Source organism: Elgaria multicarinata, chromosome 3, assembly GCF_023053635.1.
Source record: "Elgaria multicarinata webbii isolate HBS135686 ecotype San Diego chromosome 3, rElgMul1.1.pri, whole genome shotgun sequence".
In the NCBI taxonomy this organism is placed as follows: Eukaryota; Metazoa; Chordata; class Lepidosauria; order Squamata; family Anguidae; genus Elgaria; species Elgaria multicarinata.
The window spans coordinates 57,747,597-57,773,299 of NC_086173.1; the positions used below are offsets into that span (position 1 = coordinate 57,747,597).

Consider the following 25,703-nt stretch of genomic DNA (forward strand, 5'->3'; position numbering starts at 1 on the left):
ATCATTCCATAATTGGGGGGCCACCACTGAAAAGGCTTTATGCCTTGTTGCTACCTTCTGAGCCTCCCTTGAAGGTGGCACTTGGCGGAAGGCCTCAGATGTTGATTGTTATGTCTGGGTAGATTCAGTTTGGAAGTGTAACTGGTTAACTGTAACCTGGGTAACTGGTTCCATTGTCAGTGCATTGTTGCAAATTGAGAGGGTTTTCTTTAATTATTATTTAATTAATTTATAATGGACAATTCATAGTAGCGCCCTTAGTGTGAATAGGCTAACTTTCCCTAATTGTTGGATGCTAGGGAGTTGTCATGCAGCACATCTGGAAGGCTGGTGAAGTAGAAAACTTCCCGTTTTAGCTGCACAAAAAGTAGAGGTCCTTGTCCATCGAGGGGGGGGGAATCTATTTTCTTTAGGACTAGTGGTGTCTCAAGAAATAGTGAGCAAGCTTCCGAGTTCTTTAGGATTGTTCATCAAGCCAGATGTTAATTAAAACATCAGGACCTGCATGGTCTGATTAAAGCCTGAGACAGAACTGAGTAATTACTAATTTGTATGTTTTCTCCAAATGGGTTAACTTTCTTTTTTGCTTCGTAAGAATCATGGCTGCCTGTCTTGTGCTTTGAGAGACATCTCCAATTAGATCTGCAAATCGTCACCTCTGTTCCAGCTCAAGGTTCTTAAAAGCTGCAAATCTAAGGGAGCAAGTACTCAAGTTCCAGGTTTTTCAAACATCCTGCCTGAAGAAGAGCTCTGCAGCACCCAAAAGCTTGCTCACTTTTTTGTGACAATTTAATTTCTCCTCATCCAGTTATTGTCTTCCTGCAGGTTCCATATTTCTAATCATTTTCGGCACTTACATTTTTCACTGAAGTTTTCATTCAGAGAGCTTCGGCTATTGGGCAGTATAAAAATGTAATAAATAAATAAAATGCTCCTTTAAACGAAGGGATGAAATCTTGTTTTGCAGAGGCAAGAGTTTTACTGCAATATCCATGCAATCCTATGCATCTCTACTCAGATGTAAGCCCCATTGAATTCAGTGGGACTTACTCCCCGGTATGTACGCCCAGGATTGATTCTGATAGACCAGTCTGGTGCTCTCCAGATGTTTTGGACTGCAGCTCTAACCAACATGGCCAATGGTCAGGAGTGCTGGGTGTTGTAGTCCAAAACATTTGGTGGGCACCAGGTTGGAGAAGACTGATAGACAGTTTAGGACCAGGATATCTGACAGACCATGTATTAAAGTCACCCACAGAGATTCTCTTTTCAGTTCTAAACCAACATTCGTCCTTTTTCTTCTGCTGCCCCTTACGCCTGGAACGCTCGTCCAGAACACTTGAGAACTACAAACTCAATCACAGCTTTCAAAACTCAGCTAAAAACTTTTCTTTTCCCTATAGCTTTTAAATATTGAGTTTGTTCTGACTCTATCCTGTTTAGCTTCACCCTACCCAGTGCCTGTTTACACTTCCCTGTGCCTGTTTGCATTCTCTTTCCCTCCTTATTGTTTACTACAACTTTATTAGATTGTAAGCCTATGCTGCAGGGTCTTGCTATTTACTGTGTAATCTGTACAGCACCATGTACATTGATGGTGCTATATAAATAAATAATAATAATAATAATAATAATAAGTGGTGCACCATTAGGTATTGTGGGCCCAAGCCTAGGCTTTATAGGTTAAAACTAGAACCTTGAATCGGCCTCGGAAACACAGGCAGCCAATGTAAGCTGGTCAGAATTGGTGTTATATGCTCAGACCATCTAGTCCAAGTTATTAATTTGCTGCCTTTTGCACAAGCTGCAGCTTCTAAACAGTGTTGAAGGGCAGCTTCATGTACAGTGCATTGCCGTCATTTAACTTGCAGGTTACCAGAGCTTAGAGTACTGAAATACAGTAGGTTATCTCTGTCCAGATAGGGCCACCTGAGCCTCAAGTGACTATGACAGCTACGAACTTGCTACTTAAAGGGGATAGCAGTCCCATCCAGAATAGGTTGAGCACCCTCCAGCCAATCAGAAGAACCACCTACCAACAGCATCTCAGTCTTGTTTGGCTTGAGCTTCAATTTATTAGCCTTCATCTACTCCATTGTTGCAGCCAGATGCAGCCTCATTTGATGAAGATGAAAAGGAGAAGTAGACTGCTTTCAGGACTGCAGTTGTCTTGTGCTCATGTTTTATAATATACCCACAGCACTTTGCTTCTATAGAAAACTAATCTGCCGTTACCTACCTTCAGGTTAATATGGTCCTTGTGGGCTAATAACTTATGCAGATATCCACAGATGTTTAATAGTGTACAAACCAAACATGCAGGAAAAAAATAGCCCTCAAGCTCCATCACTGACCAGTAGAATGCAAGCATCCAGTGTATGTGGAATTAAGTATCACCGAAGGTTAATTTACATGCACTCATTTAAGAATAAGTTGCATTAAACTAAGTTACTACTGGAATTGAGGATAACTGATCCTACTGCTTTTGGTTAAATATCAACTGCAAATAAGCCCTTGGGGTATTTATTTGATAATTTAACACATTTATTTGATAATTTAACACACATTACCAGGTGTGATGTGAGACAGACTGCACAACTGTAATGGAACCACCAAGTTCACCTTAAATCTACTAGTGCTTTTGTTATGTGGAATTGTTGACTTCTATCCTTAAACCATTGATCCAATTTGATGGTGAACATAGCCTTGCCTCAGCAAGCATGAGCATTAGATATCTTTTGCTGTGCTGAAGGTGCTTGTGCCTGTCAGTTGTTGCAACAACCTCAAAGTGATGTCATAAGCAAGTCCGTTCTTAGCTTCCTGGACCATTATGAATGTTCTTTCATTATAAATGATGTTTCCAGTTTCTTAAAGACTTGTGTTCATCCTCCACTGTACTTTCTCCAGTTAAAATAAATTTTAAACCTTCCCAGTGCTACCCTCACCAGCAAAGCACTATCCTATCTCATTCCATTAAGATAGAGATGTGGCTATCTCTTAATGTAGCTAGAGCTAGTGAAAGGGTAAAAGAAAGCAACTGCGTTATTCTTGGGGAAGTGACCTGATTTAGAAATATCCTGTGACAAAGATGGGTCCAAAGATAATATCCTGAATGTTTTGTAGTCTTTCCCTCCTTATCGTGACTTGTATTTTAAGACATGTGTTTTCACAGAGCAATTGCTGATTGGACTGAAAGACAAGGACACCATTGTCAGATGGTCTGCAGCAAAAGGGTAGGTATACTCAAGACAAATTGGCTTTATAAAGCTTAATCTAAGACTGGATTCGGGTGACATGATAACTCACAATGAGTTAAATAAACCGCAGTGATTTATTAAACTTATTGTGGGCTATTGTGTTGTCTGTCAGGAATTTCTAAATCCACGATGGCTTATTTGTTCAAAATAACTCACTTTGATAACCCATTATCTGCAATAGGGCTTATTTAACCCACCATGGATTATCGTCTGTCGTGCACTGTGAGTTATATTGGTCACCTATAGAGTTGTATGGCAAGAGCGGTTCAGATCGCTGTTGCCACTCTAATCCTCATGGGCATTCTCTGTAAGAGCAAATGAGCTGTACCACAGTGTGAGAAAGGTGCCTCAATCAGAACATTTTTCCACATAGACCAGTATTTTCTATATCGGGTGGGCAACACATGGCCCGCAGGCTACATGTGGCCTATGCTGCTTCCTGCCCCGCCCCCATTTTTTTATCATTTAATAAAAAAAAAAGTCCGTAGTTTTACAGAGTGCTACAAAAGCATCAAATGTAGTTTGTTTGTAAACAAGCTAAGTTTAAACCTTGTAGTGCTCTGTAGTCCTACAGAATGGTTTGCTGGCAATTGAGGGGTAGGTGGGTTAGTTATCACAGTTGCCCATCCCTGGTGTGCACTGACTGGTAGTGGTTCTTTAGGGTTTACAGACAAAAAAATTTTTCTGGTTGTACCTGGAGAAGCCAGAGAAGGAAGTTGCTCCTCACATCATGTACTGGCAGGACAAAGTCAAGGAAAGGTTGTATGGAGGTGGGGCGAGGTGAGGTGTAGCCAGTTGCCAATGCTGGAACCTTTAAATGATCTGGTATCAGGCCATCATAGAAGGTGTGTGAGATGGGTGAGACCTGCTGAGGAGAGGAGAATCCTGAGGCTAGAGGAAGAAGAGAAACACCTGGAGGGTCTTTAAAGGGTTTTCATTGGCCAGGCAGGAGAGAGGATTCAGGGATTTCTCTTTCCTATTCTTGAAAACCAAGGGCTCCTTGAAACTAAGTTGGGGCCTGGAAAGCTCAGTGGGAAGAAGGTATCTTGCAGTGGGGGGAATAGCCAGCCAGATGCTATGACTGGAAAATAACTAAAAAGCTTAAAAAAATGGCCAAGTCAGTGTTTGTACTTTTCTTTCTTTCTTTCTTTCTTTCTTTCTTTCTTTCTTTCTTTCTTTCTTTCTTTCTTTCTTCCTTCCTTCCTTCCTTCCTTCCTTCCTTCCTTCCTTCCTTCCTTCTTCTTCTTCTTCTTCTTCTTCTTCTTCTTCTTCTTCTTCTTATTATTATTATTATTATTATTATTTAGAATATTTATATACCTCTCCCCATTGAAAAATTTCGGAGCGGTGTGCAAGATAAAATGAAAAATAAAAACAGAATAAAACAGTTAAAACAAAATTTAAAAGAAGCAAAAACAGAGATTCAAGGCTGCATATTAAGGAAAGGCTTCTTGGAATAAAGATGTCTTTAGGAGGTGCCGAAAGGAGTACAAGGTTGGCGCCTGCCTGACCTCCAGAGGCAGGGAATTCCACAGGAGGGGAGCCACCACGCTGAAGGCTCTTCCCCTGGTGGACTCCAATCGGAGGATGGATCTATGTGGAACCACCAGGAGCAGGCCCTCGGATGACCTCAGTGATCGGGCAGGTTGGGACTGTTATGACTACCTCAATATAGCACTCCAAACAACAGAAGAGGCTTGTCTACCAGACAATTCGACTCTGCTCTGGTGGAGTAAAACAATGACCTTACAGAATGGACTGTGTCCTGTATGGAACCTGGTTGGACAGACGCAATGAGTGCTGCAATGCTTTGAGGTGGTTGAAGTTGAAAGGGCTGAAGGACTGTGGTCCTGGAGTTGCAGGTTAGGCACTAGAGCAGGGCAAGGAGAGCGTTAAATAAGGATCATGAGATATAGATCTGAGAACCAAGTGAACCCCAGGCTGATCTTGCAGCTATGTTGTGAATGACAGTCTGTCCATGCTAAGTCCCATGACTGAGAGGAGCAAGAATGAGCACTCGGTCCCCAAACTCAAGGGCAGTTCTAGACTTCAAAGAGTACTAAGGGCTTTGGGCTGGACTCAGGATAAGGTAGAACAGCCTTCTCCAACCTGATGGCTTCCAGATTTTTTGGACTACATCTCCCATCAGCCACAGCCAGCATTGCCTAACAGTTGTAGTCTAGAATGTATGGATGGCACCAGGTTGTGAAAGGTTGGGATACAACAAAGATATTTTGACTCTTAAATGAAGCAGGCCACCAAGTCCTAGCTGACTGAGCATTATAAAAGCTATGTATCTGGGAATTTTGGTGGCATTGATGGTATTACCAGTTTCATAGTAGTATGTGATCAATGATACATTGCTGTGCACTGTTGAATCTAATTCTTTATAAACTGTTGTTGCTTTTTGCAGGCTTGGTAGACTGACTGGAAGGTTACCTAAAGAGCTAGCTGATGATGTAGTCGGGTCTGTGTTAGATTGTTTCAGGTAATATAGAACATTCTCTAGATCTCATGCAACCTGTAGCTAAAATATAGCCAGCACTGATATAGAACAACAGATGTCATCTATAAAATCTCCATGGCAATATTGATGTGCATAGTAGTTAAAGAGTGTAAATAGAAGAATTTCTCGTGTAGAGCATTAAGAGATTTTTCTTTTTCTGGAAAAACAAAAGTTCAAGCTAAATTTTAAAAACTAAATGAAGAAATAAAATAGTGGTAATAGTATGGAAAGTGATAATGACAAATTGATTCCTAATGAGGATGCGAGTTCAAATGGTGGATATGTTGGGAACACTACACCTTGCAAAAAGTGAAGAAATTATATGAAGAGAAAATATTGTTAAGAAGATTCAACAAATTTCCCAAGCCAGTCTGTCACTTCTGGCTTGCCTGCTCCTCTGCAATTAAAGATGTGTGTGAGCCATTTTAAAAATAATCAAACATAATCAGTTCTTAGTATTCACCTTGTTCTCCAATTGAAGAATTGCAATTTCTGATGAACTGTGTTTTCTGTTTGTTAGCATTTAATACCGTATTTCTTTGATTGTAAAACGCCATCGATTGTAAGACGCACACTAATTTCAGTACCACTAACAGAAAAAACAACCACCCTAAGACACACCTCCGATTCTAAGACGCACCCCATTTTTAGAGATGTTTATATGGGGGAAAAAGTGTGTCTTAGAATCGAAGAAATAGGGTACTTGCAAATATTAGCTTGTATTGCCATGCTTCTGAAAAAAAATACAGTTGTTGTGTAGAACCAACAATGATTGCTATGTTCAGTAATAAGCCAAGATATGATTGCCCACGCTGAGTGAGTCTCTCTCTCTCTGTGTATGCACACACACGGCCAGTTCGCACTATCAAATAAGCCACTATGGTTTCCATTGGTGGCTCATGCCAGGTGCCATGGGCTTAATTTCCCCACTCATTTTGTCATGTCATCCAAATCTAGGCATCATGGCTTGTTATATAACCCAGCAAGGGGCTATGCATTATTAGAGGGTTATTTCCCCCTCAAACAAGCCATGCTGCCCAGGTTCGGACAACATGAGAAGCTGCGCCCAAGCAGGAAATTTGGCTATTTAAACAAGTCACCATGGCTTGTTTTGATTGTACAAACTGGATCACATGGTCTCTGCATGCATGCATTATGTGTGTGTGTGCGTGCGTGCGTATTATGTGTGCGCTTTATACATGCATTATGTGTCATGCTTTATATATTTGTGGGCAGTATCCAACAGTGCCACTGTGCTTACACAGTTGGTGTTGTGTTTGCAGAAGTGACCTCTAGTGCTCCGTGAATAGCGTAAGTTGCCATGGCAGATTCCCCGGAAAACCTGTGGTGCAAGCCACACTGAAGGTTGCTTATGCTAATGGTATGTCAATTCCATAAACACAGCAGACCCATTGGATACTGTCATATGTGTGTGTGTGTGTGTGTGTGTGTGTGCGCGCATGCGTGTGCGCGCATGTATGTGTATATATAATGTCTGTCTTCTGGTTTGAACTATTTTTGTTATTCCTGTTGTAGATTATTTACAATCCATAATAAATAATGTCAGTGTCTTCAAACTCATTTAATGTTTGTTTTTCTGTAGAGCATAAAGGACTGTTCGTTTTTACAAACTGGGTGTTTGTTTATCTTTTTAAAATGTCAGTCTTGAACAGAACTTGAATAAAGGGGGAAAGAAGTATTGGCATCTTGGTTTATTTAGGCTGTGGCTGAGGGTCTGGCATTTTGGTTGGCTGCCTCACATTGGGGAACCCTTCCCAAATCCTTCAAAAGGCTTTGGGAAAATTGAACTTGTTTTTTTGCTCTGCTCCTGTGCAGTAACAGAGCACAGTTTAAGACTCTTTCTTGGCAAAGGTGTTTGACAAACAGGATGAAAATCAAAACTCAGAAAAGTAAACTAAAATGCAATCCTGTTTTCTAAAATTATAGTTTCCAGGAAACTGATAATGCTTGGCACGGTGGATGTTTGGCTCTAGCTGAATTAGGAAGAAGAGGGTTGCTGCTACCTTCCCGGCTCTCCGATGGTAAGTATCTTGTAAGTTGACCTGGTTCTACATATATTGCATAATAACAAATGAATGGCATGGTGAATGCTGAATCAAGCAGATGGAAGATTTTAGGTGCTTCTGTAAGTGTTTCATCTTTTCCAGTCATATGTCTTGCTGACATTTCATGTAACCACCCCTTGTTTAATAGGCTTGCAAACTTGCCATCTTCTTCAACTGTTCAGTTTCCTAATCTATATTCAAGTATTTGCCAACGTTTGCTGCTACTTCTTTTCCCAGTATCTTTTCCCAATATCTTTGGACACTTGCAGTTTATCTATGTGGGGCTGCCTTTGAAAAGTGTTTGAAAATGGCTGTAGGTCGAAAGTGCAGAAGCAGTTTATGGGGAGCACCTGGTTTTCTTGTTGCAGCAATTGCATTGATTTCTGAGTCCATTTCTGAGACCAATTCAAAGTTTTAATTTTGGATTTCAATCCCTAATTGGTTTAAGACTAAGCCTATGCGGCAGGGTCTTGCTATTTACTGTTTTACTCTGTACAGCACCATGTACATTGATGGTGCTATATAAATAAATAATAATAATAATAATAATAATCTTCTTCAGTAAGGGCCTGCCTTGTATTAAGATCTGCAGGCGGTGCTGCCTAGTCTACCGATATCAAAGGTGCATTAGAGGTGGGAATACGAGGGGGAACCTTTTCAGTGGCTGCACCCAGTTTTGGTATTCCCTCCCTTGTTTGTCTCATCCCCTCATTGGCATGCCACTGGGAGTAGGGCCACCTTTGTTTTTTGGCTGGCTTATGGCCTATCAGTTGGCTGATTTTAATCCATGTTTTTAATTCCTGCTGTGTATAGTTATGGTTAATGCTATCTTTTGTTTTTAATGCTGTTTATTTCTTGGTGTGTAACTTTTATGGCATATTTTTAATCTTTTAATTTGTATTTTAATTTTCTTTTTATTGTTAGATGCCTTGAGCAATGATGATACTAAAAATAAATATGGTAGTGATGATGCTCAGCATTACTATAGTAGTTTAGAGTGTTCAAAGTGAGAAGAGGTAGGAAAACAGGGTGTGTGAGCAATAGTAGAATAAAATAAAGTTGAAGAGGGCAAGGCTGGCTGAAACCCTGAAGAGGAGCACTCCACACAACAACATTTTTTGTCAGCCCTACTTATTTACTACTGGTGGGGATAATTTCTCTCAGGGCCTAGTCCTCCTCACAACAACCCTTCGAGATAGATTTGGTTGAGAGGTGTCAACCAGGCTGCACAGGATTTTGAACCAAAGTCCCCCTGTTCCAAGTTCCAGCAGTCTTATCCACTTCATCTTGCTAGTTCTTTTTGGCAAGCTATCCTAGCTTCATCTCATTTAAACCTCATTAATTAGTGTGTAGGCTGCAATGTAATAACCCTTTAGCTTTTGCAGTTTTCCAAATTTTGTTATGCAGTTTCTAGGTCAAAAAACATACCAAAATGCATTTAATAAAAACATACCAAAATGCATTTAATATTACAAATTAAAATATGTCCAGTAATGTGTACAAATTATATAAAATGCATCTATGTTAGTACGTTTTGTGGGAGAATACATGCAGAGACATGTATTTAAATATCTATTTTATAAGAATTTTTGTGTGGATTCTTTTTTTTAAAAAAAGCACATTAATGTACAAATAGAATGGATTGGACTGATGTGAAATTGACTTGGACCAGAAATAGACTGATCCATCCATCCCTAGCTAAACATTACATTGTACAACTAATATTTGCAGTAGATTCATGAACTTGTAACTTTCTGGGTAATGTTATTGATAGAAGTTTGATACTTGTATCCTATAATAATTTTTTAAATTTTGGATTTTGTTTTTCTTTGTAAAATGTCATAATACAACACAGGCAATATAAACATTTTTATTTGTTCCATAATGATTTTTTGCAAGTATAATACATAGCATTTTACTGCAAAATTATGAAAGGTTGGCATACTAATAGAAAATTGCTTTCAACAAGTTCACAAAACATCTTCCCACCCACCCCCACATACCTACCATGCCATTGTTTTAAAACTTACAAATTAGAATGGATTCAAAATATAGAAATAACACCTTCACCAGCAGTGTTCTTTCTAAAATGAATTAAAATAAATAACCCTTCACTTTGAAGTTCTCTGGATGCTTGGTGTTGAAGGATGCAGTCTGTCAAGCACAAAAACATTTGTGTGGGAGCATCTCTCTACATCTGTCACTTGGAATTCCTTTGAAACTCCCAACCTCAAGACTTGAATTAGTTTAGTTTGAGGTGTGGCTTAAACAATGCTTCTATTAAAGGTGTGCAAAAGCTGCTTGGTTATACTTAGATGACAGTTCAGTAATAATTCTGTAGTGCTTGCAATATCAATGGAATCTTACCATTGTAAGTATTGCTGAGCTAATAAATAATTTTTAAGATATAGTGTACCAGTGCTATACCAATACAGCTTCACATATTCCATTAACAACAAACTAGAGTGGAATTACAGAAAGAACTGGCAGCACAAATGTTTAGGATAGGAATGTTAAACCAATCTCAAGGTATCAGTATAGATTTTGAGTACCTTAAGCTATAACATGTTTTCATTGTTCCATTTGACTTTGGATAAAACTAATGTAAGTTTATATGTTAGCAAGAATTAATGAGTACTCCCAAGCCCAATTATCAAAGTTGTATTCTCAGTCAGAACTGCACAAGTACTAAGCTTTAAAAAGTGAGCGGAAATTTTAACACTTGGATTGTAGAGGAATCAACAAAAGCATATTCAACAATGAAAATAAAAGCTAAACTAAACTAAAATAAAAATAATAAGTCACAAACACTTTTGACACTTCTGTGTCATAAATAAGATATTCATGCTTTTACACCTTTCATAATAAAAGTGGATCTAGAAGTTATTCCACCATAGTGCACTCAAAAACATATCATTAGCTTCACGTTAGATTTGAATGTTCACTCAGAAAAATCTATGTATAGTCAAGAGATATTTGGGTTACTTTGAAACATAAATATAAAATTAAAGGTAGTTTGTATTTACATGGTTCAACCTAAATGGATCAAATGAGTCTGCCAGATTGAAAAACAGGAAATGAAAACATGAACTGAAAAGCTTTGCTTTCTGGTAGATAGACAACCGTTCTTTCATGTAGTTGGTAGTGCATTAGAAAGTGAAATATTATGATACTCTGGTTCTCTTTCTCAGAGTAAACACTCTACTGCAGTCATTTGTTCGTACTCTTTTTGTTCCTTGCTGCAGTTTTGTTACTTCTCTTTGATTGGTCCTTTTCTGTCCTTTTGTTTTTTGACTACAGCGATTGTCTTGAGTATCTGATGGTTCAGGAGCAGATTCTGTATACTGAGAATTGCTGTCCTGATTATGTTTCTCTGCAATCTCCATTTGGACTTTACTAGGACTATACGCAGCTAACTGACAAAGAGCAACAGCTGCTGTTTGTTTCTGCTCATCACAATTGTCAATTGTCCTGAGTTCTTGAGCTTCATTTTTCTGTGTCACAGTAAGAGACTTATCGAAGGAGTCCCTGTCCATGTGATTCTTAGGGTTGCATACTTCTGTTCCCAAACTTTTATTTTCTGCTTTTAGAGATTCACTGTCTTCAGCATCATATGATGAACTCTGGAGGGATAATTTTACATTACAGTTGTCTTTTACTGAGAGATTCAAAGGCATTTCCTGCAACTCCATAAAGTTCTGATTTTCCATTTGGAGAGTGGTTTTGTACACAGGTTCATGAATAAAGTTTGCATCTGGTTTCTTAGAAAGGTTAAGTGGTGTTATCCCTGTGTCGTCATCAGAATTGGATAGAGACTCCTCATTTCCATCACTTGTGTGTTGTATGTTTTCACTTTCACTAGTGACATCATTACTAGGAAGAAAAAGAAAAAAAACATTTGTTACTGTGGGAAACATTTGGTTTGCATGAGAGAGACGTCAAGCCTTGAACAATTTGTGTTTTTGTTTAATCTTCATGATAGGATTGGTATGATGATAAAATAGAAGAAAATAGTATGGCCCATCCCATGCTTTTGAGATATACTGGGAAGGATATTTAAATCATGCTAAAGCAGTTTAAGGGCTATTGTTACAGACTACCTATGTGTTTTGTGCAGCTTTGTGTAGAAATGGAGGAATGTACATTTTAAAAATAAAATAGCAGAGATTATTGGGAGGTTAGTAGTTTGTTACTTTACCTTTTGTATTTTTCCAAAACATTCTTTATATATTTAGAGAGAGAATTTGTTCTATCCTCCAGTCTCAAAGTAAGGAACAACCATTTTATGTGAAATTATTCCCATGTTAACTTGTCCACTTACAGAGGCCCTGTTCAGTGTCCAACCATGTTTGTGGGGCTACAAGTCTGGGCCTTCTCTGTTGTAGCTTCCATGTTCTGACCCCACTCTCCTTTAATGGCATTTCAGTCAGTCAAAATTGTAATATTTGTCATGCCTTTGGATTGGAAAAGCTTTGCTTTTTCATTTTTGTGTGTTGCTTTTATGTTGGTTACTTTGTGCTGTTTTTTCCCCCTGCTTGGATTTGTATCATGTTAATGTGTCTACATTTTATTCTTCTGATTTTTAATTATATTTTTATTACCTTGTACGGTGTGTTGGGTTTGTAAAATGAATAAATGACTCCCTGAACAGCTAATAATGTAAATTTGAAATCCTATGCACACTTACCTGGGAGCAAGACCCATTTAACTCAGTGGGACTTACTTTTGAGTAAATATGCATAGGATTAGGCTGTAAATCAAAAATGACATTCAGATTCAAACAGAGAAAACAGCTGATAAATGTTGTGATACCAGTATAAAATTAAAGACACAAAATACCATTTTACCCACTATAATTTGCAGTCACCTTCATATTTACCTTTCCACCCATGCATGTCTTAGGTTCAGTTCAAACAACACGTTAGTCAACGCAGTGTGAAAACTCCACTCAACGGTTGAGTTTTTAGGCGGTACTCCCCACACAATATATTATAACTCCACCGTTGTGTGACTGTGGGCTACCATGGAGTTGACATTTGCGACATTTGATTGACAGTTCCTCTGCCCTCACTCCTCCCCTGGTCCTCCTGATGGTATCCCATCAGCCTTTACTGCAAAAAACAATCCCAGCAGCTCTCCTAGAAGGACACTTGCTCCTTTCGCCGCTCTTGCCAGGGAACTCTGTATCCAGTGGGAAAAGTCAACTCAACGCAGCGGAGAACTCCATGGAGCCCGCCACACAGCATGCAATACAACACTTGTGCAGGAACTCTCCTCTGCACAGTGTGGATATTCTCTGTGGAGCGTTTTCCAAAAAAGCCCTCCACTGTTGCATGGAGCTTTCCCGCCAGACAACACATTTCTCAATGGTTGTGTAACAACTCCACCGTGGAGTTCTAAAACTGCTGTTGACTAATGTGTTGTCCGAACTGAGCCTTATTCTTTGTTCACTCCATTTTCTCTAAATTTATAGCACTGAGTTTAGTGGGGCTTACAATGGAGTGTATATAGTAGGGATAGAGAAAAGCTGTCTTCTACTGTTTGCATTCAGCCTGTTATCTCCCCTCCTTAGCCCCACACCTTCAGTAACCTGCAGTCCTCATTGTGTTTCCATGCTGGAGGGGGAGGATAATAAGGCTCTTTCTCCTAGCCCAGCATAAAAGCCAAGTTAGCTGCCAGAGCAGGGACAGCATGAGAGAGAAAGTGGGAGAGAGGGTTGGTGGTGGCCATCTTAAGAGAAAAAGAAACTGTATGGGTGGCCACCGCTACCGTGTGGCCTCCGAAAGGTTACCCCAAGGGAATGTGATCCTTGGTGGAACAAAGGTTCCTACTCTGAATTTTAGTATTGCATACTTAATCACCTACTTACTCCCTTCATACCCTATATTTACTGGTTTGACAAGTAATGAAATTTGTTCTAGGAGTCCCTATGTGAAGTTTCCTGAGGGGATGTTTGCTTTTTCTGTAGAAGTTTAAAAAAAACAACTTAGAAATTTCATAGACTTTTTTTTTACCTTCTGGGTGAGTTTCCTCTGACTTCCTGTGATAGAGGCAGAGTAGATTGGTCTGTACTTTTCCTCACAGGTCTGAATGCTGTAAAACTTTCTTCAGACTGATCATACTTGTTAATATTAATGGAAGATGGCCTGCTAGAAAGGTCAAAAAGGCCTTCACAACCCTGGCTTGTCTGAGTGAAGTTTGTTGGGCTGGGTCTGCCTGGAGACCCTGTTGCTGCACTTCCAGCACGAGGGCTCATTTTGGCATTTTCTCTCTCATTCGGGTCCTCTTTGGAATGGCTTTTGGAATGTAGCATTGAGATTTCTTTTTCATAATCAGCTGTTTTTTTATAATTCAGTGAATGTAACCTGGCAGGACTTGAAGAAGCTGGATACAACAAAGCTGTTTCCTCCATTAAATGAGAACTTGGGTCTCTGTTAATGTTTGGTAGCCTGTAAAATGCTGATTCAGTTGGTCTACAAAATCCATATGGTACTGGTGGGTTAGGATGATACTGTTGGAATAAACGGTAATGGTCATAAGTTGCTGGATTTATTGGTTTAGGAAGTGATCCAGGGTGGGGAAGAAAATGTCTTTGATCTTGAGAGCTGTAGACAGAGAGCACTGAACTTTCACATTCATGAGAGTTTCCTGGAAGGAAGTAAGGTGCATAGATAGCCAATCCATGCTCATACAATGAAGGTGAATACTCAGGAATCATAGGCTGCATATAAGATGGAATGGAAGTTAAGCCTTTCACAGATGGAATTTTATGAGAGAAATCTGGTGCCATAAGTGAGGGACTTGTTTTCCATGGGTTCGTTGGAGCATGAAATGCTGACTTGGTGTGAAAAGAAGAGCCTTTGCTTGAATCGGAAAGAGATGTCAACTGAGATATATCATTACTGTCTTTACTGTGTCGATGCTCTCTCACTGGAACGAAAGCAGAAGGTCTTACGATGCCATCAAGACCAGGCTGCATGTTGGCTGAACATTCTTCTTCATTACTGATAAGAGTTAATTCCTTCTGAATTAATGGTTTTTGCCCATTTACTGATTTACTTGGTGCTTGAACTTCCACGTTTTCCTTGGTGTCATCTTTGGCAAAAGCATATTGAGGTTTAGAGTCAAGATTTGAGAGGGCTTTTGAGGAAGTTGGTTTGGCTACAGATTCTGTCTGATTGATCTGCTTAGGCTCCAAGGAATTTGACTTTGAACATTTGATAACACGATCCTGCTCAGACACTAAGGTAATTGAGTTTTTGCAGAGTCCATATTTCATATGGTTAAAAAGATGTGATTTCTCATTGCAGGTGAAAGGGCATTGAAAACACTTGTATTTAAATGGTTTTCCTGGAGGCCTTGGGATATAATGAGGTTTTTTTGGCTTGCGCTCTTTGAGGAGGCTCATCTTCCTGCTTTGATGATTAGGTTTGGGATTTCCCTTACTTTAATTTGTTAAAGGTGGTCTTGTTTGACTTAGATAATAGATATATGAAGTTTACCAGTCTTTCTTTTAATTCAAAGAAGAGATTCTCTACATATCTGATTTGAAGCCAGTTCTGGAAAGTGCCAGAAGAAAATGGTACTCACAATTGGAAACTGCAAAACAAAAATTAATGTTAGAAATAATGGAATCTGAAAATTTGAACAAAGTTATCTCTTCTTTCAAAAGTTGTATGGTTGTTGTTGTTTTTTTGTGTTTTTTTTGGCATAAGAAGATCCTTGCTGGATCAAACCAAGAGTCTATAGACGTATATTCTATTTGCAACAGCTTTATGGGAAGCCTATAAGCAGGGAATTATGGTGATGGCTATCCTGTGTTGTATGTCTCCAGCATCTAGTATTTAGAAGTAGACTATCATTGAACATGGAGGTTCCATTTAGCTGTCTTGTCTAAAAGCTATTAATAGACCTAACATCTCAGTATTTGTCTAATCCCCTTTCAAAAAGCCACTTTTCTCCTTGCTACATCCTATGGCAGTGAATTTCATGTTAGCTATGCACTGTGTGAAATAGTACATCAACAGATTGTTGCTGACATCCAGTGCTAGCTCTCCTTTCCATTTAAATCTGGGATTCTCAATCAGTTCCTGATGTTGGCAATCGACTGGATGAAGCTTAATCCAAACAAGACAGGAGGTGCTCTTGGTCAATTGAAGGACAAATCTGGGAATAGGAATTCAGCCTATCTTGGCCTTATATTCACAAAGTCAGATTCACAATTTGGGTGTACTCCTGGGTTCTGCTTTGAATCTGGATGCCTAGGTTTTGGTAGTGGCCAGGACTTTGTTTGCATAGATAAGTCGCCTGTTCCCAGAATTGTCAGGTCAACTTGCCATGGTGAGACATGGCCTAGTTACATCTTGTTTGGACAATTCTATTGCACTCTACATGAGGCTACTGTTGAAAAGTGTTTGAAAATTTCAGCTGGTTCAGAATGCTGGAATCAGTACTGGCTAGGGTTGGTTATAGGATGCATATGACTCTCTTGTTACAACAGTTTTACAGGCTACCAGTCGGTTTCCAGACACAGTTGAAAATGTTGATTATGAGCTACAAGACTTGGGACCAATAATACTTCATTCTCCTTTATGAGCCTTATTGCGGTTCAAGGTCCTCGGGAGAGACCCTTCACCAGAGGCACGTTTGGCGGGAACATGAGAGGGCTTTCTTGATGGCTGCTTCCAGGCTCTCAAACTCACTGTGAAAGGAGGCTCGCTAGCTCATTCTCTGATGTTCTCCCCACCCTCCAAAGACTTTCTTATTCAGGCAGGCTTTTGATTGTTAAGCTGACTTGTCCATTGATGAAATAAATTTTAACTGGTGGTGCTATTTATTTCTTAATTTTATTGAAGCATTTTAACTGATTTGCTGGTTGTTGTTTTTACAGTTTTGTATTTTGTCATTGGCTGACTTGAGTATCATTTGTGGTAGAAAGACAGAATTTACATTCAATAAATAGATACTTCCTTTTGTCTGTTCTGAACCTACTACTGATTAAGTTCATTGGGTGAACACCATTTTTAGAATTATGAGGGAAAAGTTAACCTTTCTTCAGTCTCTTATTTCAGTTGCAAGGTGCCTCCCTTTTTAATCATTTTTTTAAACTAAAAGTCCCAAATGTTGTCATTTTTAGTGAGCTGTCTGCCTTAATCCCAAAATCTCTTTTCTGGATAACTCATAGCCAATTAAGATCATATTAGTTTATATGTGAAGTTGGGGGACCCCCCCCCCAACACAAATCACTTTGTTCTTACTTTGAATCTCATTGGCCATTTTTGGGTACACTCATTCACTATGGAGAGGTCTTCACAATTTACTTTAACTTTCACCATCTTGAAGAACTTGGTGTTATCAATAAACTTGACTGTCTCACTGTTCACCCCTAAAGTCATGTATTACAAGCATGAGAAAAGTGACGCTAATGCAGAAGAATCTTAGAAGCCTTTTCAAACAGGATTGCCCTAAGGCAAAGCACCTCTGTCTCTAGGTAGAGCCCTAATTAACTGACCTGAAGTTCAGGGTGTCTACAACCAGAAACTCCCATTGAATTAATTAAAGAGAACTGATTCAAACAACAGTAAAGGAACATCCACTCAGGATGTGAATGGAAAAAGATGAAAGCAGAGGGAGATGGATCTGTAGGTGGATGAGAGAAGGCAGGGCCAGGTAATAGAAACAGAAGCTTGAGTACAATCCAGTCTAGCCAGTTGGAGAAAGAGGAAGAGATTCATCGCTGGGGAGAAGTAGGGCGGAGTGGGATTGACTCCATCCTGGAGAGCTGTCCTAGCTCTACTAGAGAGCAAACAGGCTTTTTGAGCAGTCTAAACAAATATTTAAGTACCAGCTGGTGTGAATAACTTGCAACACCCCTTAAGCTAGATTTTCAGTGATTAAAATGGCACCCTCTTACTAGTTTTTGATTATTTCAACAATCTTGCATTCATTGTTGTGTAGCTAATTTTGTATGTGCTACCAGACTAGCAAGTATTTATTTATAGGGGCATTATCTACTTGCTTTCCGCTTAGAAAATGAAACAAGTAGATACTTTTAATACAAGCTGGTGATTTTCTAGGCAGATAAGTCAGATGGGCTTGTATTGACTTGTTGCATTATGTTTCCTGATTTTGAAGGCGTGAGAATCTCTCAGAGTCATGTTCTCATGATTTTATAGGATGTGTTATGGCAGAGATCTAAAAACTGATGATTTCATCATGAACTGTAAGCACCATTATCAAAATGATGACTGTTGCAAAACCGCATACTGTATCGGAGTTACTCGAAACTACTGTAATATTCTGTTAATAACAGGAAAGTCTGATGGCTTTTGATTTAAAGAAATACCTTTCTGATAATTTGTTTACATTTATAAATTAAGGTGAATGCTAAATATTAAATATTAAAATATTCTGATTGGAATGGATTGGAAGTCACTATAAAAACAAGGAATTTCTTGCACTTTAAAAACAAACTTTAGCGAGATTTTTTGTGGGTCTCATTGGATTTATGAAGTGACTTCATATATCTGATGGAAAGCACATGCAATGATAAATTTGTTAGTTGTTAAGGACTAATTACAATGACTTTGGACGATCATCACTGCTAAGTGATTGAGATTGTGTTTAAAATATTGAGATATGTAGTCTTTTAGGTTATTTTTAAAAGTATTCATCATATATTTAACCCATTATGCATGGATATTTTGATGCAGATGTTAGAAGCAAAATATATCATTTATTTTCTGTAAATAAGTGCTTTTAGTGCTTTCTGACATGGGGTGGGATCCAAAGAACTACTTAATGAATGCTCTAGAGGGATTTTTGTCTTTTTTTCAGCAGAACTGAGAGTCTCCCCCCCCCCCCCGCTTCAAAGCAGTTGCCATTTAGTATGAGAGGGGGTAACTGTTTTGAAAAGAAAAGCCCCAAATCTCCTAGGCAGTGATTTTTTTTTTTTGTCACAGAAATTATATAAAACAAAAATACAGTTTGGAAGAACTTTAAATAGTAGCAATTTTTTAGTTTATTAGCTTTGCAACATACTTGTTGGAATTAATTACTTTATACCTACAAATTTATTTGGACAATATCATTAAATTAAAGATATTTCTTGTTGTAAACAAACAAACAAACCAGTTTTCAAATAAGGCAGTTTGAATATGGGGTAAGGAAAGTGGAAGATATGGTGAATTCATTTTGTACCTGTAGTACCTTTGTACTGACTTGTATGTCTCAGTGGAAATAATACTTGAAGTTACTGTTGTCACAACAAACTATCCCTCAGGTTTACCAAGTTGATATACATTACATCATGAGTTTGAATTTGTATTCTTATACAAAGATGTAATATAAGGATAATATTAATTTATTGATTTATATACATTTTTAACCCTTCTAATGTACATGGTGTTGTATTGCATTTTGTGGAGACAGACTTACATTTTAAGAAGTTAACATTTGCACTGTAGAATGTCACCATTAATTCTTGAGGAATAGAAAGACATATTGAGCCATATATGTTTGTTTTAACTATATTTCTATTAACTTAACATGGAATAAAAGCAAAACTGGAGTTTTCTATGTCTAATTCATAGACTTACGGGCAAAGCACATCTTTCCAGCTAGTACTCCTGTTTGAAGTGTTTTTCTTCCAAGCAGTGAAGGGCAAACATTGGACACAAAGTTAACTCTTACAGCACAATCTATGGACATTTAATTCAAAGTGAGTTCTGCTGCGTTCAATGTTGCTTACTCTCTATAAGTGTGATCAGGACTACAGCCCGAAGTTGCATTCTTGTATGTACTTAATTGGATATAAGCCCTGTTGAACTCAGTGGGACTTGAGGAAAAAATAGGATCAGGCTGTTAATTGTGTTAAATATGAGTTATGTTTGGTATATAAAAAAATATTGCCTCTTTTAGCTTTAAAATAGGGTATTTTAATAGAATTTGGTACGGAGCATTTTAAAGTAAAATACACATCCCATTTTTTTTGTGAGAAAAAGCATTGTGCCCTAAAAGAGACTAGTGGATAAATGTGTTCAGATGCCCCTCTCCACACCTATATTTTTGTAATTCTTTTCATACAGTGCTAAGCGTTGCTGTGCTTTTTAAATTGCGACCCTGGCAAAGATTCACACCTCTACAAGGAAGTAGGAAGTTTCATTTGGCAATAAGTTTTGTTTTGTATTGGATATTTCTCAGTTTAGCACTGAAAAATTATAATTGTTATATTGGCTGAGTACAACAATAGTATCTTGCTTCAAAGGGAAAGCTTTTTAAAATACTCTTTAATGTAAACAGTGGTATAATTTTTCTACTTAATAGGTCATAGCTATGAATGGCTACGCAATCATTTTTAAAGAACAGTAATACGCAAACACTCAACTGCTGTTGCAGCATTCTTTTTGGTGATATTGATCTGGCTGACGAGTCTTCACTGGGGTGGAGCATTTGGAAGGTCATGCTGTGATTAAAATATTGTGATGTGGCATTATTGCATAACTCAAGATCATGCCATTGTCACCTATCCAGTATTTTGCAAGAACGAGACTTCTGAATTTTATTCTAGTTTAGTTTTCCCAATGATTAACTGCTCCTTCCTTCTTGTCTCCTAATCTTTAAAACGAAAAAAGTATTTTCTTATAAAATTGTGATTTTGTGTATGATTGAGGGTAGAGCTAAAATGATCAATATGACAGATTCTATACAGATCAGGATGGGCTGTGAGGAAGGGGAATTAAGTTTCACAGATTAGCTGTATAGTAAACATTTGGTCCCAACTTTTCTATCCTAAAAATGGATTTCTTTTTAAAATAGTTTCAAAGCATTTTCAGTAACTGAGGGTAATTGTAGATTTATTCATTTTTGAAAGTCTAATATACAAGTGTAATTTTTAAATTAGTATTGAAGTTAACTCATTTTTCTCTCTCCACTTCCCTCCCCACATATAAAATATGCATTTTTATTAACTAGAGACACAATTAGAACAAATTCACCAGTAGAATACTATACTGAGTTTGAGTAATACTAGAAAACTAGGGAGATACTTTATGACAATCAGATCTAAATACTTCAGTAGAACAGAACATAGTAAGTTAAACAAGGAAGCTAAATATATAATTTTACATTAAAAATAAAAGAATAAGTTCTTAATAGGATTTTCAACCAGAAAATTGCCATAGCAGTGTTTGCTGCAGTTCTTTTGTTCACTTTTCAAACAGGAAACTATTTTTGTATCGATTTTTCTTTTTTTATATAAACTTTCTGAGTCAGTGCACCTGTGCAAGCAGAGGAGCTGCCTTTCTTACAAGAACAGTAAAATGCAAGGACAGGCTAACTAATACATCTTACTAGGATTCATTCAGTTAGTTAATTGCTTTTACTTTTAAGCCTTTTTGTTATTTGGTTGCTAATTTAAAAGTCCACTTACCTGTGAGTTTGGGGACTGAGGTCCAAGTTGTTCAGGGTTGTTAGACTCTTGCTGTCAGTGTTGAGAGAGAAGTACCTGTTTGCTGCTTGAATAAGTGAAACTGAAGGAGGCTGTTTCAATGGGAGGGACTTAAAAGTGGAGGAGTTAAGCCCTGAGGGTGTAGAGATGCACCTGATATTACTTCAGCCTGAAGCTACAGTTCATGTGTTTCCATCTAGTGCTTTCATTTGATGTTACCTCAGCATCTGAGCTATCAAGCAGAACTCTTGTCATGTTTGTGCCCTCTAACAAGCAAGTTTTTGTTTCTCCCACTGAGTTAATAATCTCCTGTCAAGGGGAATGGAACACAGTACAGACATGTTTCTCAGTTTAAGATCTTTTAAATCATTTCAAAGTGAAAGACAGATCATAATGAAGACTTTTCAATGGTCGTAGAATGGTAGAATAAATTCTAGGCATCAACAACATTGTATTACTTCATTTGGATTTTCCAGTCCTTGTCCTTCCGTGAGAATACCTGTGGGCTGCAACGTTCCCCCCCCCCCCGTTTGTCCTCACAGTAACTTTTGTCTGGGAATGGCGAGACTGAAGTAACTCAAAGCGTACTTGCTGTAGCAACCTGCCAAATCTTGCCAGGAATCAGCTGCCAAATGCATTGTTTCTGGAAAGGAATCACCTCAATAGAAAACTGAGTTTCTCTCTTCACAGTCCGACTTTCTAGTGACTGAACACAGTGCATGACAGTTGTATTATTGCTTGATTACTTTGTGCCATATGTGAGAGTAGGTAACAGTTTTAGCATTGTAAAAAATCTGTTTAGTATTTGGGTATCCTTTCTTTGCTTCATTCAGCTTTGCTATTCTCCACCTTCTCCCACGCGTCATATTGTTTCTACTGCCATCTACTCTTCTTCCCTATGTGTGTGCTGTACGGCTGCTCCCAGGTGCTTTTCTGTGTCTATGTGGGATGGTCCCATGCCTACAGCCTCTATAGTGTAACCTTAAATTAAACAGGGCAGCACAATGGAGGCTGTGTGCAAGGCTGTCTTTGCCTTGCTTCTATCCTTAAATACTCATTACCATTTTAAGGATAGAAGGAGAGAGCCCATATAGTATACTCAGTATGGAGTGTGTTGCCCTATGGAATTGGTATTGTGCTTGGTTGCTTGCATGCAATTATTACTTGACAAAGATAACTAAGTGGGGATTAAATTACAAGATTTAACTTGTGAATCATTAAGGCTAGGTGTTTTTGTTTTGTTTTATTTTCTGATAGTTCTATGGTTTTTGATCAACCTATAGCCCAAAATGGAGAAAACCAGAAATTTTTATTTCGCTATGTGCTCTTATCATGCAAATATTAAATCTGAAAGTATTTTTAATGATAAAAAACAAGATATCTCCCACCCTGTATTTTCAAAAATTGTGTTGCATAAGAGAACTTTTCACTAAGTTTCCTCCACCCCACATGAAAGGCACCCCCTTCAGTAGTGTTTTGCAAGGGGGCTTTTGTGTGCAGGGAGGAGAGAGAATGTTTTGTTGTTGCTGAAACAAACCAATGCTCCCTAGCTATTGTCCCATGTGTTTTTGACTAGTCATGGCAGAATATGGCTGGGGATATGCACCTGGAAGCACATCCAAAAGCCTATCCAGTTGAAAGGATGCAGTTGTCATTCATTTGCACTTATTACATTGAATGGGATTGTCACTTATTACATTGAATGGGATTGTCACTTATTACATTGAATGGGATGGCCATCTGGACACACATTCACTTACTGCTGCAACTGGTCATATGTGACAAGAATGAGATGAGCACAAAAGCCTAGTGATGCAGTATTGGTGAGCAATGAAACCACCAGTGCTGCATGGCAAGGCAGGGAATGATGGCCTCACAACCTTGCCAATAGGATACGTTCCCGCTCTTCTTTCCATTTCAGAGTGAAGGCAGTGTGATGGGTTAATTTGTCCTAATTGACATTGTCCGATTGGATCACCTAAATGACTTCTGACATCAAATTCACTATGGGATCCCCAGTAAGGTACCCCTGTGTTGCATTGGATACCCCCTATTTCATACAGCGGAAGAGTGACTGGACCCACTGGCAAGGGATTGTTATATGAAATTGTACTTACTATATCATCAGAGTTGTTAAAGGAAATTAATCAAATATCAGAATCAATTGTATTTGAGAGTTTTATTTCTTTGGTATGTTTCATTTAAAAATAAAATAACAGTAAATTGTATCATTCATACATTTTTTTCCAGTGGCAATGCAGTTAACTTTTGACTGCTTTATATAATGTTAGAGGAGTATTGAACCCTATAGGTCAAAGTACAATACTCTACCCTGAAGCTGGATACTTATATTTTATGCCTCCATGCCAAATTACAGCGTTCCAAAAATGTACTTTCCACTTCCATTGATGGGAGAAACCATCATATTGTCCAATAGGCAGTTTCCCTCCATTAATGTTGTGCTAAATTTCTGGTGATCAAAGACAATCCCTCCATATTCCTTCACTCTTGTGTATGCCTTACAGTGTTCCTCAGTTCACGTCACAAATATATTAAATAATCAAGTAGCCAAAGGCTCCAGGTTTACTGTAGCCACCCACTAAACATCTGAAGATCGTTGATTTGGGTGTCTCTTCTCACCTAGTCCTTATAGCCCCCGTGTCAACCATCCTTCAGCCAACAACTTGCCACAACAGAAGAAACAATAATTTGTCTTTCTAATCACATAACAATACCTCTTTCAATGCACTACAGAGTGTTAGGCCCTGGCCTAGACAGGCTGCATCCAGGGCCCAATTTATGTGCTAGCAGACAAGAATCAGAATTGCAATATATGTGATCACAGAGATGGTTAGGGGTTAGATCATGTAGACAGTGGTGGGGCCAGAGCAAGTGCAGACTCAGAACTAGATAGAAGATCAAGTGTCAAGGCAGCAATAGAACATTGAAGAGGCTAGAAGCAGGTGTGAAGTCAAAGGCAGGCAAGGTTCTCAATCTGAGGCAGTGGTTAGGAAAGGGAAGCAGGAGAATTGGCAGCATTCTCACACTCAGGACAAATTGCTTGGACCAACGAGCTGGCTCGGCTGCAAAGGCTTTATGGGGGCTGGTGTGTCCTGATTAGTTTGGAGAGTCAGCTGACAGAATTCAAACTAGGAGGTCACTAGATTTTTATCCAAAATGGAACTTCATCCTAAAGGGCATCTCTTTCCCTTGTTAGATCAAATGTTTTTGGCTTTTGGCCAAATATCTTTTAGGAAGAGTGTATCATTTTTGGACCGTTTTTGAATGTAATTTTATTATAATAGTACCTAAAAAAATTTAAAATGGGGTTCCAAATACTAAGTACAAATTTAAAATATAATATAAAAGACCTTGTATCTCAGAGAAAATATCAAACAAACTCACTGAAAGTAAATGCTAAATATATAAAACACAGTAAGTACAAAACCTAAATTAAAAATAAAAATGGGAGCAATAAAACAGATAAATAATAAAAACCATCAGATTAGGGCATTGCTGTGACAATGTATGGCAATCACTAAATGCATGTTTGCACCAATACTTGGGTCTGTTAGTGCAAAAGGAGATATATGTCACTGAGAACTGTGAGGTAACTTTAAAACAAATTAAATTAGTTTCTTTTCTCTCTCTCCCTCAACGCCCGGCAAGGGACATCTTGAAGTTGTTATCATGATTTTCCTTGTCCCCACTGAAAACAAAAACTACAACTTCCAGCAGGCCTTTTGCCCAGAGTTGCAACCTCCTTCCCTTCTGCTCCCGTTGGGGCCTAGTAACTGATAGGTGAAGGGGATTGGCACCAGTAAGGAGATGGAAGAAAGAGAGACGAGCTCTGGTGCTGTGTGTAAATAAACAATGAATGTTTTATTTTTGTAACGATGTAAAAACGCTCGACGTTTCGGATTCAGAAGAATCCTTCCTCAGGAGCTGTAGTGTAATCAGAAAAAAGGACAGCCAAGCTGCAAAACTGCAAACACAGTTCGCTTGCTTAAGAAGCCTCAGCGTTTGTTGTGTGTCCTGCTATCAAAACCACCCAGAAAATTTGTTAGTTCTGATAGCAGGACACACAACAAATGCTGAGGCTTCTTAATCAAGCGAACTGTTTTTGCAGTTTTGCAGCTTGGCTGTCCTTTTTTCTTATTACAGCTCCTGAGGAAGGATTCTTCTGAATCTGAAATGTCGAGCGTATTTACAGCGTTACAAAAATAAAACGTTCGTTTATTTACACACAGCACCAGAGCGCGTCTCTCTTTCTTCCACCGCCTAGTAACTGAGGCAGCCAACCCAGGCGCTCTCCCTTCAGGCCCAGGATAGTGAGCCACTTCCAGATGATGGCTGCCACAGCCTGATAAATCTTCCCTCCCAGCCAAGGCTATTGAAATAGAAGAGTGAATGGAGAACGACTGACA

At 38.6% G+C, this 25,703-nt stretch overlaps 3 protein-coding genes across 5 annotated transcripts in view; 1 reads left to right on the plus strand and 2 right to left on the minus strand.

Annotated features, from left to right (window-relative positions):
* Positions 1-25,703, minus strand: part of LOC134394729 (protein SCO1 homolog, mitochondrial) — a 470,723-nt gene that overhangs the window by 442,776 nt on the left and 2,244 nt on the right. The window lies entirely within an intron of this gene.
* TBCD (tubulin folding cofactor D) overlaps positions 1-25,703 on the plus strand; it is a 166,201-nt gene that overhangs the window by 33,956 nt on the left and 106,542 nt on the right. For all 3 annotated transcript variants that reach the window (XM_063120403.1, XM_063120405.1, XM_063120404.1), the window contains 3 exons: positions 3,173-3,233; positions 5,671-5,745; positions 7,711-7,805. In XM_063120403.1, coding sequence (XP_062976473.1) covers positions 3,173-3,233; positions 5,671-5,745; positions 7,711-7,805 — 231 coding nt within the window. The remainder of the gene's footprint in view (positions 1-3,172; positions 3,234-5,670; positions 5,746-7,710; positions 7,806-25,703) is intronic.
* On the minus strand, positions 9,686-21,604 carry ZNF750 (zinc finger protein 750). Its single transcript, XM_063120406.1, has 3 exons — positions 21,259-21,604; positions 13,844-15,428; positions 9,686-11,702 (listed from the first exon to the last, which is right to left on the minus strand). Exons 2-3 carry the CDS (start codon positions 15,235-15,237, stop codon positions 10,994-10,996), a joined length of 2,103 nt encoding a protein of 700 aa, XP_062976476.1. The 5' UTR covers positions 15,238-15,428; positions 21,259-21,604; the 3' UTR covers positions 9,686-10,993.